The 19766-nt window shown below is 46.0% G+C and overlaps 1 protein-coding gene and 1 long non-coding RNA gene across 3 annotated transcripts; one reads left to right on the top strand and one right to left on the bottom strand.

Annotated features, from left to right (window-relative positions):
• Window positions 1-4909: 4909 nt before the first annotated feature.
• Window positions 4910-8254, top strand: LOC134164568 (uncharacterized). Its single transcript, XR_009965185.1, has 2 exons — window positions 4910-6138; window positions 6170-8254. It is a non-coding gene; the product is annotated as an uncharacterized LOC134164568 (long non-coding RNA).
• Window positions 7810-10162, bottom strand: RPS19BP1 (ribosomal protein S19 binding protein 1). Of its 2 annotated transcripts, none has more exons than XM_062620487.1 (4): window positions 10061-10162; window positions 9835-9978; window positions 9450-9547; window positions 7810-8469 (listed from the first exon to the last, which is right to left on the bottom strand). In XM_062620487.1, the coding sequence occupies exons 1-4, from the start codon at window positions 10107-10109 to the stop codon at window positions 8335-8337; spliced, it is 426 nt and encodes a 141-aa protein (XP_062476471.1). In that variant the 5' UTR covers window positions 10110-10162; the 3' UTR covers window positions 7810-8334. The 2 variants fall into 2 exon arrangements, with proteins under 2 accessions (XP_062476471.1, XP_062476472.1); XM_062620488.1 differs by having other exon boundaries at window positions 9835-9967; window positions 10053-10154.
• Window positions 10163-19766: the final 9604 nt, after the last annotated feature.

Below are 19766 nucleotides of genomic sequence, written 5' to 3'. Positions count from 1 at the left end.
GATGAGTTTGTTAATAATAGCCTTACTCCCAAGTTAGCTGTGCAGCTGGTGTGGGGAAGGTTCCCTGGTGCTCTGGAGCAGGGTGTGTATGCTGGGGATATGGGTCGGGGTTGACAGCAACCGGCAGCCTGGCTCCTGGGGTTCATGTTCCTTGGCAGAGCCATGGTAGATGAGTTGATGCCCTGGTGCTGGAGTGTGGCAGCAGAAAAACCCCAGCCTTGCTGTGATGGTGTCTATTAAACACTGCAGAGAGCTTGGGTAGGCAGGAGCCTGTGTAGTAGGGTGGTTTCTGCTTGTGGATGTTAATTGTTGCCCTTCAATTACTGGGTAAATTTATAGTCCAGCCACTCAATGCAAGGAAGTTTTTGTGCTTGATTCTCGTGAGGTTCTGAAGATGGGCGAAGTTCCACATTCAGCATGGCTGTGCTCTGCTGATAGAAGCGTCAGGATTTGGGACGTGCCATTTTTAATCATTTTGTGTATGTTTTTTTTTCCCTTTTCTTGGCCACTGATACCCAGATTTAGCAGCACCTGATCTCTGCTTGGTTTGTTGGAGCCAGCATCCTTCCCCAGGGGGTTAAGATTTCTTTTTGCTTGCACTGACACGACTCAGGAAGCCGCCCAGCTCAGACACTGCAGGTCCCAGCCTGACTGGCAGGGAGGGCTGAGCAGGCCAGCCTTGGTGGTGACTGGCCACCAAGACCTGTCTGTACTTATAGCTGGTTGCCTGAGTGATGTGGATGCTATTCCCTGTTGGGAGTTAGGGCTCATGCCACATTGGAAGTAGTGTGGATAATTAAGACCTTCATCAGTGGGTAGTCCAGACTCCTCACCTTCATGAGAGCATCTGCCTCTTGCCTCCTGAGCAAGCACTTTGATGTGCTGTATAAATAAGAAGCACTCCAGCCTGGCAGGCACGGTAAGGTCCTGCTTGAAGCGCTGCTTTGTTCTCCAGAGCTTACTGGTAACTGCATGCAAGGAACTGCTCTGATTTGGGAAGTAGCACAACATAGTAGATACCTTGAGATCAGCTGGACCTGCCAGACCGGGGATGGGGATAACTAGAGGCAAGAAAGCCCAGTGAGCAGGACAGTCTTTCCTTTGATGGGTCAAATCTGTACCTGAGATGGCAACTGGTTGGTCTCAGCTGAGCCACGGAAAACAGTATAACTGGTGTGAAAGTATGAGCATGTGGCTTCTCTGTGCAGGGCAAAACCCTCCTCTCCTCCCCAGACTGATCCCCTTTGCCAGCCACAGGGCAACCATCTCCAGTTCTCAGAGCCATTGCAAATTCTGCTTAAACCTGGCAGCAGCCCATACTCAGCTCACCCAAAGCCTGGAAAGATTGCCAGGACATATCCCACACCCCATAGCAGGACTGTGTGTGAGCCACCCCTCACTAAAATCGATTTCTCTTTGAGTCCATGCTCTGCAGGCAGATGAGGCAGTGTCTGTGGCGGCCAGTTGATACATGAAGATGGTTTCTACAGCCCTCCAGAGAGTTTGTAGCTCCAGTTTACTAATTGCACTCACTCCAGGGAAGGCAGGTCAGAGCTGGAACAGGAGACACGGAATGCATGACGCACATGTGCTGCTTTGCTCTCTGCCCTATATCCATGTGTGTGTTTTACAGGACCCCTTACAGGAGAACCAGAAACCTGTCCTTAAAAATCTGTCGGCGTTATTATGCTGAGGCTCTGAGCCTGCAGCTCTGCAGAGGCAGCCGGTATGGCAACCTTATGCAACGCCTTCTGAAATGACGCCGCATTTCCATACTTAGTAACTTCGTTAAGATTTTTACACTGCCTAGAGATTAGGGCTGACTCTTCCTCTGCATTTGTTGCTTAGGCTTCTCCTCCAGGCTTGTGCTGTGCACAGCCAGCATCACGCCACTTGGCACTGCAGCTCAGTGGCATGTCCAGCCTGCTGCAAGAGGCAAGGAACACTGAGGACACCATCACGTAACAAACTCCAGCCTGCGGGAGAAAAGGTCTGACAGCCTCCTCCCTGGTGACTGATCTTACACTTTGCACACTTCAGGAGCCGTCTTTTCTCCAAATGTGCTTCAGTTGAATCCTTGCAGCTTGCATACCGTGTGATACCATGTCCAGAAATGTAGTGCATGAAATGCAGGCCTTACCCACCCCTGGAGGAGCCCGGTTCTACGTACTTGGAAGCAGGAGAATTCCCCAACCTACATTATATAAAAGCTATTTGAATCTGAAGTTGCCAGATGGGATTTCTGTCTCACTTATTTTCGCTCTGAATTTATTCACTGCCCTTTAGGACAATGAAGTGGCCTTCACGTGCACAGCATGCATGACCCTCATGCTCCTGATCCCTTACCTGATTTTGTACTTCATGGTAAACAGGAGTCCAACATTCCTATACATAAACAACACCCAGCAGTTCACTGCTGGCAGAGATGCTCTGACAACATACGGACCCTTCTCACGAGCTTGTTTCTGCTCTTATCACAGTATCGATAACCACTTCCCTCTTTGCCCTGCCTTTGGAAAGACCCAGTCGCTTGCACTTCTCCTTGCAAACAGAAAGAGGAAACCCCACCACTCCTTTGCACGCCTGTGTGGAGAACCAGACGCACCTCTGCAGCATGCATAGGAAAATAAATCCCCAGTTGCAGCTTTGGAGAACAAAGAAAGAATGATGATGAAGTCTTCCAAATAGCTTTTGCCCTGGCAGGAAGCACAGGAATAGCTGCAAGGACAGGCTGTCCTTCGGGAGATGAATGCTCCCCCTGCACTCCTGAGCTGCACTGGTAGAACAGAAATGTGAGTTATTCTGATTGGAACAATTCCACATGGGGTAGTCCAGCCATAGCCCTCTCTCCCCCAGTCCCAAAGCCTCTGAAGAGGAGTCACATTCCTCTTGGAAAAATATATTCCTTGTCTTGCTTGTGATACCCACAGCCCTGTTAAGTATTGCCTCACCTTTTCTTTAGGTACGGTTTAGCTTCTGTTCATGGCATATCCATATACTTTCTCCGTTTTGAGATGTCCCTTGCTTTCACAACCCTCACTGTTGTATTGTCACCCTTCTCCACTTACTAAACCCAGTTCATGATTCAGAAAGCCATTTTTTTCCAGGGTGGGAAATCTATATATTTTTTGGCCAGAATAATGCCAGTTTTCTTTATCTTTCCATAGACTTAGGCCTTCAAAACCAACAGGATCTATATAGTCCTTCCTATATGCATAGTTTCATGTTGTGCATACTCATTTTTTCTTAACAGAGTTCAAGTGCCATATGGAGACAATCTAACTTCCTCTGTCCTCCTGCTGTATTCATACCCTTGCTGTGCAGTCCAGCACATACACACCTGTTACTCTTCATTTCCAGTCCAAAGACAGTTTTGGGGTCTTACCATAAGACCCACACATTGCTGGGCCAAAAAAATCATCATAGAATCACAGACCGGTTTGTGTTGGAAGGGACCTTAAAAGCTCATCCAGTTCCAATCCCCTGCCACCAGCAGGGACACCTCCCACTAGAGCAGGTTGCTCTAAGCCCCGTCCAGCCTGGCCTTGAACACTGCCAGGGATGGGGCAGCCACAGCTTCTCTGGGCACCCTGTGCCAGGGACTCACCACTCTCACAGGGAAGAATTTCTTCCTAATGTCTAATCTAAATCTCCCCTCTGTCAGTTCAAAGCCATTCCCCTTGTCCTATCACTACATGCCCTTGTAAAAAGTCCCTCTCCAGCTTCCCTGTAGGCCTCGTTAGGTACTGGAAGTTTTTCTAAGGTCTCCCCAGAGCATTCTTTCCCCAAGCTGAACAACCCCAACTCATCTTTGCTGTTTTTCCCACTGAAATGCTTCAGGCCCACGAGTTTGACCTTGTGAATTAAAGGAGGCATTCAGTCCCCTGACCTAGGCAATACCATTTTGGCTGCTCAGGTATGCCAGGTATGCTGCCTTTGCATTATTTTCAGTGCAGTCATGCAGTGTCACAAGCCACTGAACGAAGCTACGTCTACCCACAAACTCCAGTTTCCCTATTCCATAGGTGCTAGCCGCCTCTCATTCCTCCTTCAGCTGCTCTTTTCCTCTCTTTTACATGTACACACCCTTTTAAAAGATGGCAGGGAGCGAGTTCCAAGCGCAGCAAACACGTCAGCTTCATTTATATAGGGCAGAGAATCTCCTCGTCCTGTACCTCCTCTCCATGTCCATTGTTGTGCATGCGCAGCCTGAGAGAGAGACCTACTCTTTACCTCCTATTGACGGAGATAAATGATCCTGCTGGATCACACACAAACGGTGCAGCTCAGGACAGACCAGCTTGGCGAGATCACTGGTTTGCCCTGCCAACATCTAATTCATCCAGAAAAAGGTGCGTGTCACCCTGTAGACAGCTGCAGAGCAACCTCCATGCTTTTTATTTCCCCTGCCCCCACCAGTTAGTGGTTGGCACTGTTAATCCTATTTAATGTAACTATGGATAGACACGCAAACCTTTAATCCGTTTCAAACCTACTAACCCTTCAGCCTGCCTTGGCTGGAGTTCAACAGCCTGTCTTCTTTTACACTCCTCATTTTTAGCTGGATTGATGGGTCTTCAAATGAGAAACTTCCTTGTGCTGTAACTTTCCTTTTGCGAGTTATTCAGGGCACTGCTTCTGTGCACCCTTTCTACAACAACCAGTCTCTTACCCAAGGGGTTCCAGAGCCTGTCAGTGTTGTAGGTGCTGACGCTGTGTTGATCATCAGCAAGACTGGAAGGGGAGCCAGTAATGAAAAAGAAACCAGAGGCTGAGATTCCCAAAGGCTCCATCTCCCTGCTTCCCCTTTTCCCCCCAATTTCCTCTCAGCTTTTTCAGTGTTTTTTTTAAAGCCTGAATGTTTGCCTGAGCTTGCTTTCTAGTCTCTTTTTGTTCATTGTCACCACGTTTGTTACTGCTGTGTCATTTCAGAGGCTGAAGTTGGTTAGTGCCCAGAGCAAACATGTTTTCTTGGTTTACATTTGCGGTCCTCCTCTCTCCTTGTATATGCAACATTGATGTTACCTGTTGTTGTTTCCTATGCTACAGAAATAAAGACTTGCTGATAGAGCGGAGGCTGTATCAGCTTACATTAGCTTGTACCCATCCGAACAAATCTTCCTGTTTGCTTTCCGCTCACGTAACGAAGGAGAAAGAAGTCATTAATGGGCTTGATGAATCTTATTCACAGTAAGCTAGCTTAACAACGAGCATCTGGGAACCATTTTGCCTCCTCTAAACTGTCTTCCTGGGAAGGTTCTACCACATTAATAACACTTCAGAGCTTTTATTTGCATTTATATTAAATCTGCTGCTGCTGCTGCCTCCCATTACGACTCCCTGCTGCGTGTGGGTGAAGATGCACTGTAAGATGGCACCCTCCTCCTTCTTCCCCAGCTCAGCCACCTCTATTTTCTGCTGCAGGATGCTCAGCTGGTGTCGCAGAGCTGGGAAGAGAGCCAGCAGCCTGATGAGCTCAACCAGCACGCAGCCCTCACACCGCAGCAGTGGGATGTCTCCCTGCGCTACCGCTCACAACCGCACGGGAGGGTAATGCCAGGTCCAAGGGTTGAGGGCTGCTAGGAAAAGCAGCTATGGCAGCGGCTCCTTCTGTAACTTCCTCTTCTCTTTTACAAGGGCCGGAAAAGTCTCTGCAAGGAACAGAGAGATGGCACAGGCTGCTCCAAGAGAGCCACCTCCTCAGGTCCCAGCACAGCCGAGGAGCTGGCATGATCGAGGCAGGACTAGACCATAACAAAGACAGCTGGGAGTATAAGGAGATGCTTAGCTTCAGCTTATCGCAAGGCACATGCCACTCACTGGTCCTTATTCTCCCGCTAGCTTAGAAGACATTCTCCTCAGGGGCCAACTCCTGCCACAGTGTGCAGGTGGCACTGCTGTTCTTTCATAGGATCTCCTACTCTCCTGGAGAGAGAAAAAAATCAAGGCAGAACATGCTAGATCTTTGCCCTTGTGGAAGATGGTTTATCTAGAGCCACCCGCTCACTTCTGCTTGCATTTCCTGCCTCCTGCAAAATAAAATCTAATTTATTTAAGGATACTGTTGGCTGTACAACCAAGGTTTGATTTCAGATGGCAAAATCAAGTCTGTCAGGTAGCTTTGCCCTCTTCAACAATGTAACATCTCATGGCATACAGCCACAAGAAGTATGGTGATTATTTGTGTTGGCTCTAATAGTCTTTCCAGCCAGTAATGAGAGCCACCATCCAATTTTAAAACTCCACAGATCTGGGTGTTATTATCCTTGAGGAAAACTGCCATGGGCCATGCTTTAAAGTTCCTCATTAACCAAAAGAACAACTTTACTGTTTGCTTACATTTGCAAGCAAACAAGCTGGGTTTCGCACAAAGAGAGTGAACCACATTACCTTAGTGCTTCTCTCTGATGGTTTTGCTTTCCTTAGCCTGCAGAAGGGCCCAGGAGCTGAACAACCACAGAAACAAGCCTATGTAGGAGTAACTGGTGGAGGAAGGGGGGTTAACATGAAGGATTTCTGCAAGGTTAAAGGAGCTGCCAAATGCTGAAGATGAGGGCTTGAAACAAAACAACACCCCAGAAATCTACCTTTCAAACCTGAAATTGTGGCACATCCAGCTTTTTCACATTGTTGTTTCTGTGACAGCTCCACACAGAGCTGTGTTAGACCAGCTCACATACACTGCAGCGTGTACAGAGGTTTTAAGGAGACATGTGCTGTATACACATTTTGCTCAACTACTTTTTCAAACACTGTTTCCATTCTTTCAAGAAGCAAAAGGTCATTCTCTTTTTTTTTCCATGTTTTTTTTTTTTAAATTTGGAAGCAAGATCAAACTGAAAAAGAAGGGACTTGGTCTTTGAACTGTTCTATTTTTACCATTTTTGGCTGCAGATAGTTGAACTTGATCCCATTACAAGAAATCTCCTCCCATTCACTATTACACAATTTCCAGTACATGCACTTCAGGATGTTCACTACTTTCCCTGTCTGGGCCTCATACATCTGGGTGACCTTCCCTCCCATGCAGACAAGAGAGGAAGAATGCAACACAGGTGACACAGACTTCAGACAGCATCAGGAATTATAATCAGAAGGCAGGGAACGGATACCAAAATCCTGACAGTGCTAACATCCAAGCACCTGCTGCTCAGGTCAACCAAGCCTCTTGTAATCAGAGTCTAATCAGAATTTGGCATTAGTCCTTCTCCTTACCTTTTTTACAGACTTCCCACCTTTCCAGGTAAGGGGCAGCAAAGGGCAGTGGCTCCCCGAAGCAGCACATTTAGTGGTTTAGTGTGGAAGTGTTTGGAACAACATCCCCACCTGCCGGGCCTTCTCTTTGTTGCAGCCGGCAATTTAGCAGTAGTCTGATAGGAAAAGACCTTCCCTTCAACCCAGCACCACAACTCTGGCTCAGATTTTAACTTGGTGCTGAGACTGACATTGGGTTAAAACCCCTTCTGGATACAGGGGCTGGCAGCGCCCAGAAGCGGTGCCCTCCTAGCGTGGCTGAACCTCAATGGGAGGCTCAGGGATAAGCATGCAAAGGACAACTTTCTCCATGTGAGAGCTCTTCCTCGGAGACTGGGAGTAGGCAAAACAGGGGAGTCATCTCCATTCCAACCTACACTTTTTGAAGGCCTGAGTGTGTCAGAAAGAAGATTAAATACATGTGTCAACATGAATCAGGCCATTTACACAACTGAATCATCCTGAAGAGAGGGATGCCTGGATCAGAACAGATCCGTCTTCATCAAATGTAGCCTGTCATAATAATCACTATTAAAAAGGCAAAGAGAGGTGGTGTCTACAGCAATTATTTAATCAAACAACATATAAAAACATTTTACAATGACTGAAAAACCTGACAGAGGCTGTAATAAGAACAGAAGCTGCAAGGCTACTCAGGTTTAACATCCTTCCCTTTGTGGGTACCTACTGTGGGTCCAAAACACTTCTCTATTCAGATACAATACTTTAAATGGTCCTTGCTAATAACACAAGTAGCAGAAGCCCTACATCCTGAAGAAGGCAACAAGACTTATATTTGGCTTGGTCTACCCTTCTACATTAAGAATGCAAGGCATGGTGGCTGGAGGGAGATAATTATAAAGACAACGTATCTCGGATCCAAGAGAACCTCCATAGCTCTAGCTGGCCAGTATCAAGTTCTGCACAGATACAGAGCTGCTCTGCAAGCCTAACATTAAAGCACTTGCTGACAGAGGCACATCTCTGATGTCTCATCTCACACAGAGGAAATGGCCAGTCCAGCGTGCCAAGCACTCAGCTACAGAAAGACTGGAGCTGTGAGAATCCCTGTCATGTTGTTTATGGTATCCCAAAGTATTCCCTCTCAAATTTACGGAAGTCTTCCTCAGTAAAGACAGTGCCCTCAGGCTTCTTCTTTGCTGCCTTCTTTGGAGGCTGATCTTTGGCCTTCCTGCCTCTGTTCTGAGCAAGAACCTTCAGATGATAAAAAAAAAAAAAAAAGGAAAAATCCCAGTCATTGTTATCCAGACCAAACCACAAAAATGGTGATTTTCAAGCTCACTGCTGCATCCTGGCTGTTCCACTAATCCCCTGCTATATCCCAGAATGCCTCCAAAGAAAAGTGAGAGGCAATCACCAATGTCAACTAAAGCAGGTCACTGGGACAACAGCAAATACCAATTTAGTAATTGGAGTCAAATATGAAAACTGCTCTTTGGTAATCATCACAGAGATAGAAACACTTATTTAAATTCAGACCTTTCTGAAACTATGACTTTCTTTTATCCTGTCTCTCCAGGATAAACCTCAGTTGATGGAATTCCCTCTACATTTTCTAATACACTGTCATCTCCTTTCACAATTTCCAGCCTGAGAAACACTGGCTTAAACCACTTGGTTTATATAAGTTAACAGCCTGCATCTCATAAAAATAGCCCAAGATTCTAGTAGTGTCAGCTATTCTCCTCTTCAAATCCTGTCATGCGACTTCCTTTTGTGGAAGAACACAGGTTAAATTCTCACGTTATGAGAAACATCGTTCAAGATGCTAAGAAATTCCCATTACATGAGCCAGCAGCACATCTGGGTCCTTGCAAAACAGCCTCCAGCTACAGAGGACAGTTTGATCAACAGCAAGAAGGCCTGAACCAGGGCTTCTTTGACAGCTGAAGCTATGACATATCTTTGGTAATTAAGAAAAGCCAACGGCTGTCAGTACATTTTAACTAGTATAAGAGAACATCATCGGGGACAATGTATCAATGAGATGATAAGCATGTCACTTTGTTTTAGTATGTTACTTTGTCACTGCACACAGAAATTCCTCAAGGCTGCTTGCTGACTGAAACTCATCTTCTTTGCACGGGGTCTAAGCTGGAAGATCTGGGAATGACCCCCATTCACCTGTGTTCCTCAACAGAAGCAAGACCCCCAAACAGAAGTGACCATCTTACTTTTTCCGTGACTGCTCTGTTTGCAGCAAGTCGTCCTTTCAACATGTACTGCAGATTTTCTCTCAAGTGATTGACAGCCTTCTTCTTATGATACTCCTCTAGGTCAAAGCAGAATGGGACACAACACATCAGCTGTGCATCCAGGCAGCATGCAAGGGCAGACACAGGAGGACAGCAAGGCCCCGGGAGAAAGAAGCAGCACTACAGCTCAGGGACAAGTGTGCATCCATAGATATGGCTGTGCTCAAGTAAGGAACACCAGGAGGATGGGATGGGTACAAACGGCTGAGGCTGGCTGCGGGACACCGTAAGAGGGCGCGGGGCGAGGGCTGTGGAGAGCGGCAAAGCCGCTTCTCCCTCCTCCCAGAGCCGAGCCGGGACTCACCTATTGCCGACTTCACGACTCTGCCCTTGACTGTAGCCCCGTTCCTGCCGGGCTCCGGCGCCCTCTTCCTCCGCCCGGCAGCACCCGCCGCCTTGAGGCCATTCCTCCCGCGCTGGAGCCCCGGCGGCGGCGCCTTTCCCCTGCCTGAAGCGGGCAGGGGGATGGAGTTACCCCAGCCGTACACCGAGAATCACCCTCCCCGCACCCCCGCTCCTCACCACCTCACCCGGCACCTCCAGCAGCTCCAGGCCCCGCCGCAACAGGGAGGCCGACATGACCGGCGGTCAGCTTCCGGCTCGTCACCTCCGCCACTTCCGGCTCCCCGGCGCACATGCGCGGGGGGGAGCTCCGGCAGGCGTTGGGAGGGGAAGCTTGTGGCGCCATGTTGTACGGACATCACCTCCCCTCAGGCCCGTCCTCAGCTCGCGTCGCGTACAGCGGTTGCGGCAGGTTCTTGCTGGTGGTCCTTTGTTACCGTTCCTGTGCACTGTGTGTTCCGCAGGTCCCCTCTGTTGGGGCCACTGCAACAGTGCCACGCCTCTAAGGGGTCCTTGCCGTCACAGGTATAAGAACAGTAACAACAGGCCAGGAGGAAAGCAGTGGTGTCGTGTTTTGTCTTGGTGAGGCCGCAAGAAAAGCCTCCGAGCTAGGCTCCTCTCAGGCATAGAAGTTCCCTCTGCCATAAATTGCATCTATTATTCAGTATTACTTTGTTTATTTAAAGCTCTCTTCCCTCATTTTTGCCCTAGAGACTTGATGCTAGTATCTGCTAAATTTAGCTATCATCTGAATAAAGCTTACTCAGTTACAGCCAGTGCAGGCAATAATAAGCTAACACTGAAGGAGAGAGGTTCATTCTCCCTCAGGCACGTCCTGCAGGAGAAGGTGGTACAAGGGGCTCTCATTGTTTCTCATAGTAATAATCTCCTATCAGGCAAGTTATAGTATATAATAACAGTTAAACCTCGGTTCATTAAAAGGCATTCATTCTCTGAAAATTGTTCTCCAGCCTCCACAGATGTCACCTCAGTGCGTGTCCTTTTGCTGTTCATTCTCTTCTGAATCCCTCCCTGTCCCAGCATCCAGTGTCAGAAGCTCTTGGTGTGATGGTGCTAATACATTCTTTTGGGCAGGACTTACTGGGTGCTTATCCCCAGCTTCAGGGTGGGGGAACATTAACCCTTTACTGCTTGTTCAGCATGTCACTCTTTAATTTTCTTTTTACAGTAATCTGAACTTTTTTTTTTTTTAAATTGATCTGAGGGGACAGTCACTGGGTGTGTAGCACAGGGCACTTACCCATTTTCTCGTTTTCTCTTAGTAGCTACTGGAGGGTAGAGCTTGCTCAGCTCCTAGTTCCCTGCCAGGTTTGTCGCTGGGGTTGTGTGAAAGGTCACAAAGTCACGAGGAGGTTGCTGTAGCTCTGCAAAGGAGAAGCTGAACATGCAGTGAGTTAATAGCCTATTGCTGAAATTGGAAAGAGCACTGGAGAGCATTCCAGTCAGCAGAAAATGTGTTACTACTTGTGTACTCAGATAATCTTTATTGTGGTCAGAGTGAGATAAATGATAGCTGCCAGTGAATTTACCATGGGGAAAGCAGTTCCAGAAATGTCTCATCAGTCAAACACTCACTTTTAGCCCCTAAAACACTTTTTACAGGCTCTTTGTAAGCTATTCATGGTTACATATTACATAGTATATTCAAGATAGCTTCTTCTAATGGCGAATTTGCATAATTTATTAGTATCACCTAATACATTGTTACACATGCCTAGTATTAGAATGGTGTAACCTCATAAATACATTATGAAGGCACTTGGTGCAAAACCATCTTTGTTACTAACACTGCAAAACATGTTTAACAAATAAATGTGGTGGAAGCTGCATTGATTTATTATCCCGTAGATGGAAAATGCATGTCCTTGTCTACCTCAGAAGCAAACCATTACCAGTGCTATCCTAATTCTGTTTCTGTTGCACTGGTTAATAAAGCCCTCAGTTATGCAGGTGTCTCAGAAACTCTGACTCCCTTCTTATTAAATACCTTCAGTAGCAAGAAACTGTAATCCAGGCAATGCCTCCTTTACACAGCAAGGTTGAGTGCAGACTTGCTATTATTTTAGCTAGCAGTTATCTGCAGAATAGAATTTAATGAGCACACAGGGGTCACTTTGCTGAGCAGGGAAGGCAAGGCACTTGCTTTAACTGCAGTCACAGTCTCCTGCCTCAGAGTCTGCTCAGGTTCTTGGAGTTACTTAGTGCACCAAAAAGTTAAATGGATGGGCATTTCATGTTGAGTCACATTCCCAGGTTTGGATCTGTTGCCAAAGATCACAGTCCAACATGGGCCACGGATTTTTTATTTGTTTCCTATTATTAACATATTATATTTTTTCAGCTCCTTTTAACAGGATTTGTCAGTATTTCTCAGGGCATGATCACTAATGTTTCTCCTGGCTGTGTTCTGGCTTCAGCTGTGTTTGGTCTTGCCAGACACGGTGATGACAGCATCTGTCATGTCTCTGTGCGGGTGACTTTGGTACAACTAATACCTGTCACACTCCTGCAGACAGGGGTGCAGAGTCTTTCCTCGCTCTTTGGCTTTAATAGAGAATTGTGCTTACATCTTCTTCCTGCAGTGCTCAACACGATCAGTTTATTGACTTGCATTAGAAATGTACCATCATCTCTTAATATATACTGGATTTTACCTGTGTATTGTATGTTACCATAAGTCTGTATGTACAGATTGCATGTTACATACAATATTTTTACAATGTAATAATGTTACAATATAATTGTATGTACAGTTTAGGCATTTGGATCACATTATATCTTCTGCATGTCATAAACTGTAAAATATTCTCTCCTGATCGCAACTGCCTATCTCTGATATCTTTGATAAATCTGCTTTATGCTGAGCAGAGCATATAAAATACTGTATTTCTCTTTGCAGGATCTTCCATGGCTTTATTATTCTCACAGTGATGATATGCTTCTTACTTCATCATGATATATACATGTAATTGTCACTTTCTTTTACCTGAATTACAGTTGAAAGAGATTGAGCAGACCCTACAAATAGCTTTTCCAGACTAGTATGTACTATTAAAAATTTGATGTTGGGAGACTTCGTGTCTATGTCAGTAAAAAAAATAAATCAGTATTACATTGTGTTGTTTTTAAGGCCTCTGCTCGAATTAAATTTTCATCCAAGGTAATCTCTCAAAAATCAGTGCAGTTAACTCCTTGAAGCACTTTGGGGACAGAAGTGATGTCAAATAGTGTTCATTTAAATGTATAACATCTAAATAAATTGCTGTCTTAGAGCCTGAATAATCTAACTTTGGATGGCAAACCCCACAGGTGCTGCATTTCAGATTGAGAGTGTCTTTCTGAGAGTGAAGCTATCTTTGAAAGCTTTTTGCTGCGAATGTGCATGTTTTATAGCTTTCTTTAAATCTCATGCCTCAGTGGGTACCCCTGAGCTAGCTGGCTTTTCAGTTACAAATAACACAGCATACAGATCAGTTTTAAGTTCTAAGTAACTTCCATATATGAACATTATCAATTGACTTTCTGCTTGCTTTCTTATGGCATTGAAAAATGGGATTTTTCACTGTTTGAATATGTTGATAGCTGGTTCATCTTGGAGTGACTATTCTTCTCATTATTATTCTAGGCTTTGGAAGATTTCTGAGATTATTGAACATTTGGCTTGTTCCACTGCATAATTCTGTACTACATGTTAACAGAGACATTACTGATATTCATTTGCTGTCTCTGGCAGTTCATAATAGCTGTTTGCTCTTAATTTATGTTACAGCTTCTGGATTCAGGGGGTTACGTGGGAGTCTCTGTCTGAAGGAATATTGTGAAGAATGTTAGAAAACAGAAGCTGAGGGCAGCATTAGAAGTAAAATACAACAATCACAAGCATTTATTTAGCTTAGGGCTTTTTTAAAAAAACAAGTCATGATTTTGGGAAATACAATCCTGATGTTCGAACACTTGGTGTTGTCTACACTGACATGTATATCTGTATTTTGTCTTCCAAAATGAACCAGACTGTTTTATAACAAACGGATTTTCACCTCTGCATGTTCCTTCACATGTGGATTATGGAACGTGCTTTGCTTTAGACAGCTAGTTTGTCTAGTTTCACCATATCCCATATTCAGTGTTTTCTCTTGAACGGCTGTATTCTAAGTTGCTGTCATTAATATTTAGCTGTGTTTGCCAACTTGAAGCAAGTTGCGCTGTGGTCAGTGTTCCAACAAAGAACCATGGATCACTGTCTGTCCTGTACCACAAGTACATAGGAACCTTTGTCCTTTAACTGCGTGACATACCTTTGAAAACAATTTGGTTTTCTGGCCTACTGAATTTGAACAACGGCTGGACAATGCTTTGATTCATACACTTGCAGGGGTGAGTGTCTAGTTACTTTATACTGACAGAAAGTCTTTTATTCTGATATTTTTTTCAATCCAGTGCAGATACCTTACCTGTACGAGGTCACCGAAGAGCTGGCTCTGCCTTGCACAGCTTCTGCAGATAATGTTGACACAGGTGAAGATTAAATCAGCTTCCCACTATAGTAGATTCCATAGTAAGAAATGAACTTTGCCCCTGAACCAGATGAGTTATCATCTTCCTATACAGATGAGATAAGGAGGTACAAAGATTAAGCAACTTGCAGGGTGTGGAGGCTTAGGCCAAAACACATCTTTGTTCTCCACCTGCTGGAGAGCAAAGGTGGTTCCAATGGGAAGAGAGCAAGCTTTGCTGAAGAGCCTGCTTTGTAGAGGGAGGTAATATATTTAAGAGCATAAATATTATATGTGGAAAAAACCCAAACAAGTCCTTCTTCAGGGCATAGAATACCAGAAGAAAGCACTTTGATAGTAATACTTTGCGTATAGTACAGAGTTGATGTCACAAGGTTTTTGTGGTCAGAAGTAATGTGAGTTTGCATCCAGACTCACAAAAACGCCTGAACTTCCAGTGCCTTCATACTTTCCATCTTTGCCTGAAGGGAAAATAATCTCTTCAGAAGGGCATCTGCTGTTCTTTCATGCCTCCTAGAGTGGATCAGGCAAACAGGTCTGCAGCTGCTTGGGAACAATTTCTTTATTTCCCACGACTATCCTAAATGTTAGGACAGGGAGGAAGTAGTAGGATTCCAGGGCTCAGAGAGACTGTTTTCCTCCTGTCCCTTCTGCGGGCTATGGACATGGTTTCTGGGTCTTCCTCTGCCCCTCCCCACCTACTTCATTCCTGCAGTACTGGCTCTGGGAGAAGGTGGCAGACCTTACTGCCACTGTTTCCTCCTGTCTAGAAGGCCAAAACCTATCCTATTATAGTTGTTTTTCCTTTTCCCCAAAACCTGAAAAAAAGAGGAAAAAGATCCTTAGGTGGAGCAGGGATAGCTTGAGTGAACAAAATGTAGGGGAGCTGTAGACCAGGAACCACTAAGTGCTGGAGAACAGGCGTTAAGAGTTGGTGGACACAGGAAGGAGGCAAAGGCAAGACTGATGTAGGGATTGGAGTGAGTGCAAGTGTGCTTTATAGATTGTCAGGCTGAATGAAATGCATTGTAGGAAGGTGAGTAAAGCATGGACAACACCTACTGCCATATGTACACATGGAGTTATTGAAAAACTTAAGAGCTTTGGGCCCATATCTTGCTTTTTGGGGATCTGCCTTGTTAATTTTTGTGGTTTTGTTTTACTGTCACTGCTGAATCAGCACAGCTTCCAGGAGTTACGAGCAGTTTAACAGAAGCCTTTGAAGAATCTTCCAGGGCATCTTTCCTTATTACTTTGGAAGCTGAGTTAGTGATGGACTTGATGAGCTTTAAGACCTCAGTTATCAGGATCTGAGCGTCCAAGCTTACCATGAGCTTTGTTTTCCTTTCCAATCAGCTTCACGCAGCTGGACTGTTAACCTGTTGATGTTACTTCCCCCTGCCCCTGGGTTTCAACCTGTCTTTCTCCTTTTGTGGTTCTAGAATTGGTCTTTCCTCCTTTTCAGCTGAAGATTGGCCTACCTGGCTTAACATTTGACTTTCTTCTTTTGTTTCACCACTGGCTTTCAACTTATTCTTTATTCCTCTGTTGCGTTGATTTGCTCTTTGTAGCTTTCTTTTGTGTTTTAGTCAGAACTATAGATATTCTATGGCAGAATCTGAGAAATTCACCCCTAAAAATATTCCCCTGCTGACTGCACAGAAAATGGACAGAAATTCAAAGAGGGATTTTGAGACAAGGTGCAGAGTATAACATTCTTTAACTAGAGGGACTTGTAAAAAGGCAGTGATCGTTCTCAGTTCTAGAAATATTGTGGTCTTTGGTGAAATAAAGTCTCATTTTTTTCCAGGGAGGACGTTCTTTTTCCTGTTTAAATGGAAATAATTATTCTCATGTAAAGAGCTTGGAAATACACAGAGAAGAGGCTGTGTTAGAGCTGAGAGCTTAAGTATCCTCATGCTCTGCAGATGTGATATTGGCGAATGTCAATGGTTGTTGAACACGGCTGCTTTCAAAGCAGTGACAAAGAGGTGGAGGCTCTGTGTTTTGTTCCCAGCCTATCTGCTCCAGGGTCTGAAAATGTTTACAAGCCCCAGAGCTGGCTCAGAATGCAACAAAGTTTAGCTAGTTATGCTTGTCACCAACCGTTAATGGTTTGGAAACAGACAGGAAATTGGCTGGGGCTGTCACAGGCTTTTGCTGCCTTAGGCAGGCCTTGTTAGGGGATGTCTCTGCTGCTTGATGCAGAGCAGAGCTGGTGGAGCTGGGGGAAGCATTGCCTGCTGCAGCTCCTGCCTGCTTCTTATCGTGCGGGCACTGCTCTCATGTTCCCATGGCTAAACGTGTGTCATGTCCCCTCCTGTTCCCCAGTCCCTTCAGGTTTGGGAGGGAGCCATTTGGAGACAGTAGGGCAAACAGGGGGAGGCAGAGAAGGGATAGGATCATGAAGGTGTTGCAGGGCAGGGGATGAATGGGCCACCAGCATGCATTGGAAAGGAGTGGGTCAGATCAGCTTGTTTCTGATGTGGGACTTGAGAGCAAGGCAGCACTGTGGATTTAGCTGCAAGTGCCAGGGGGCTGGATGGTTATTGCCACAATGCACACTTTGTGGATTCATAATTTGTGGGATTTTCTTTCTTTTCAGAATTGCTGAGAACCACACAGAATAGTCTGTGAGGCTTCCTACACCAAGGATATGTTCTGTCCTGCGGCTGGCATGCTGCATTTGCCATCATGGTGCCAGACCTCTCTCGTTGAACTCTACTTTTGTAATTTTTTTCCCCTTGCCTGTTTTCTTTTTCCTTCTTTTGCTTTCTCTAATAGCTGTATTTTGTCTTTCCTTGTCTTATTCCCTGCTTCCTTGACTGCTGCCTCTCTTTGTAGCCCTTGCTTCTCCAACCAGGATCAGCAATTTCTGAGGCTGTGGGAGGGTGACAGTTCAACCTGACATTTTGCTGTTTATTCTTGACTCCCAGCAGCTGAGTCCATCTAAATTATACATCTGCCTCTCTCTTCCTTTCTTTCCTTTCCCATCCAGCTCTCTTCAGCACAGTACAGAAAACACTCTTCTAGAAAACACTGAAAATCCACTGGCATGTGCTTGGGGACCCCTAGTCTCTTGGGTGCAGGGGCAGCCCTGGAGGTGCTGGATACCAGTCACCTATATACTTACCACGAGTCCCCCGGGGCCAGGCTGCTTTATCCTCCAGGGCCACATCTCCTGCTATGCCTCTGTCTTCTGAAGTCCAGGGAAGAAATGTCAGCGTGAGAGGAGCCCAGGCTGCCATTTCTAGCGAGAATGTGTTGTGCCACAAGGGCTCTCCTCACTAGATGTCACTGTGAGGCTGGGTTTTGCCTGCCATAAGCAGAGCAGCCAGGAGGGATGGATGCTGAGATGAGTGCTGAGCAGGAGCAAGAAGGAGGGTGTGGAAGAGGTTAGCAGGACATCTGTTGAGTTGCTGTAGGCAACTTGAGCCTGGGCAAGTTTTGGGCACAGAACCAGCAAGGTGCAGAAGGGTTTTGGGGTGCAATTTCATACCACAACCTTTGAACACCCAAGCCAGTATCTGGTAGTCATCAAGGCCTTAGTATGAATGAGTCACCATGACTTTTGTCTAAGTAGTGCTTACCTCCTGCTGATCGTGATACCGGTTTGGCAGCAAGCCCCTTGCTAATGCTTACTCCTGATTCACTGTTCACTGTCCCCATCTGCCATCACCCATCTGTAGCCCTAGCTGCAGCACACCTCCATCCGGTGAGTGGCCCTGTTACTGCCTTGCTGGCAGGGCTGTGGTGGAGAGGACTTTTGGTAGAGAGAGGCACCAAAGTCGAGGTGAGAGCTGTGGTGGGTGGTGTAGGGAGGCCTGGCAAAGGCTGGCCTTTCACCAAAGAAGCCAAGTGACAAGCTGGCCATGTGGTCCCTGGTACTGAAGATGTGGGGCAGAGTGGGAGCTGGCAGACTCAAGCACCCATGGGGAGTCTGGCTCACATGAGACCTCTCTATGCAATGAGCAAGACCTCCTGTCCCACAGTTGGCAAGCACGTTGCTGAACATAGTGGCAGATGCTTTTATAATTTCTTTAACTTCCTTAATTTTTTTGGGCTTTCCTTCTTTCACTTTTTCTTTCCTTTCTTCACCCCTCTATTTTGATAGCTGTCTTTTGACTTGTGTTGCCTGTTTCCCCCTCTCCTTGTCTTCTCTTTCTCCTTCTAGCCCTTGCTTCTCCAACCAGGGTCAGCAGTTTCTGGAAGGATGACAGTTCAACCTGACCTTTTATCTCTTGGTCTTGACTCCTAGTACTTGAGTCCCTCTAAATTGTAAGACCAGCTCTTCTTTCTTCTCTTCCTCCCTTACTCCAGTGTTTGTTCCTACAGCTTCATATTGTGAACTGGACCCTGCTATCCTGTCTCCATACTCTGAGGGGTCCCTACGGTGCAGAACCTGCAAGCTGTATTCTAAGGGAGAGGAACTAATTAATGCCCCATGAATCACCAACATCTGTGGTATAGACGATCTTTAGGAGAGTTATGTGGTTTTATTTTTAAGATAACCAACTGCAAGCCAGAAACAAGGGAATAAGGATTATGTGGAAAGCCGTCCATTCTGGGAAAGTGTTTTGGTTTGGTCGTGCATAGGTATAACAGCCTCCTGTCTTATTGGGTGCACCCTGATTTACATTGATGTAAGAGCACACCCCATATAGGTGTTAGCATCCATATGAGTTTCTATCTGGGTGTACTTAACATGGATGGAAATGGTGCCGTGGGCTGTACAGTGTGTGAGCTCCTCAGCATGGATCTGTGCTGGTTTGGTACAGCTGAATCGCTGCATGGGATTAAGACAGCTCTGTGTATTTGTGTGCAACCTAGGTATGTGCATTTACACATGCATGTGCATTAGTGCTGAAGAGGTTGTGAAACAGATTGAATGTGAACCCCCAGGATGTGCAGCCTTTGGGGCTGGCCAAAGTAGTGGGGAGCCCCAGAGAGAATGCTGGGCTTGCCTTGCTGTGCTCTTCCAGCTGCAAGCTGTACTGGAGGCTGATTGTGTGCCAGGGTGCATTAGCATTCACTCCATCACAGCACAGCCCAATTAATATTTGATTCTGGCAAATGAAGGAGGACAGAGAGATTAAATGGTGTTGCCAGCTGGGGTGGCAAGGGGGAGGCATACTCTTTTTTGTGCCCAGAGGAGTAGGACTAGAAGACTTTCCTGGAAGACCCATCAGGATCTTCACTTCACAAGCAGTAGCTCTGAATGGTCTGCCCTGGTGCCTGTGGGACACAAAGCTGTCCTGTGACCAGGTGGCTCTACGGGTGGGGTATGGGGCTTTTCACAACTGGGTTTCTGCCCACCTCTGAGCTGACGGCTGGGTGTGATTGTGGAGGTGGAGCAGAA

This window comes from Pezoporus occidentalis, unplaced genomic scaffold (assembly GCF_034315485.1).
Source record: "Pezoporus occidentalis ecotype Australia unplaced genomic scaffold, CSIRO_AGI_Poc_V1 ctg221, whole genome shotgun sequence".
Classification (NCBI taxonomy): domain Eukaryota; kingdom Metazoa; phylum Chordata; class Aves; order Psittaciformes; family Psittacidae; genus Pezoporus; species Pezoporus occidentalis.
The sequence above is the reverse complement of the archived record's forward strand: the minus strand, read 5'-3'. Positions and strand labels throughout refer to the sequence as shown.

Bases quoted from the DNA above. Each gene is read 5' to 3' on its own strand.
- RPS19BP1 (XM_062620487.1), bottom strand. From the start codon at position 10,109: ATGTCGGCCTCCCTGTTGCGGCGGGGCCTGGAGCTGCTGGAGGTGCCG. The intron at 9,979-10,060 runs GTGAGGTGGTGA...TGCCCGCTTCAG, and splicing joins GGAGCTGCTGGAGGTGCCGG to GCAGGGGAAAGGCGCCGCCG. The intron at 8,470-9,449 runs GTAAGATGGTCA...TATCATCTGAAG, and splicing joins ACAGAGCAGTCACGGAAAAA to GTTCTTGCTCAGAACAGAGG.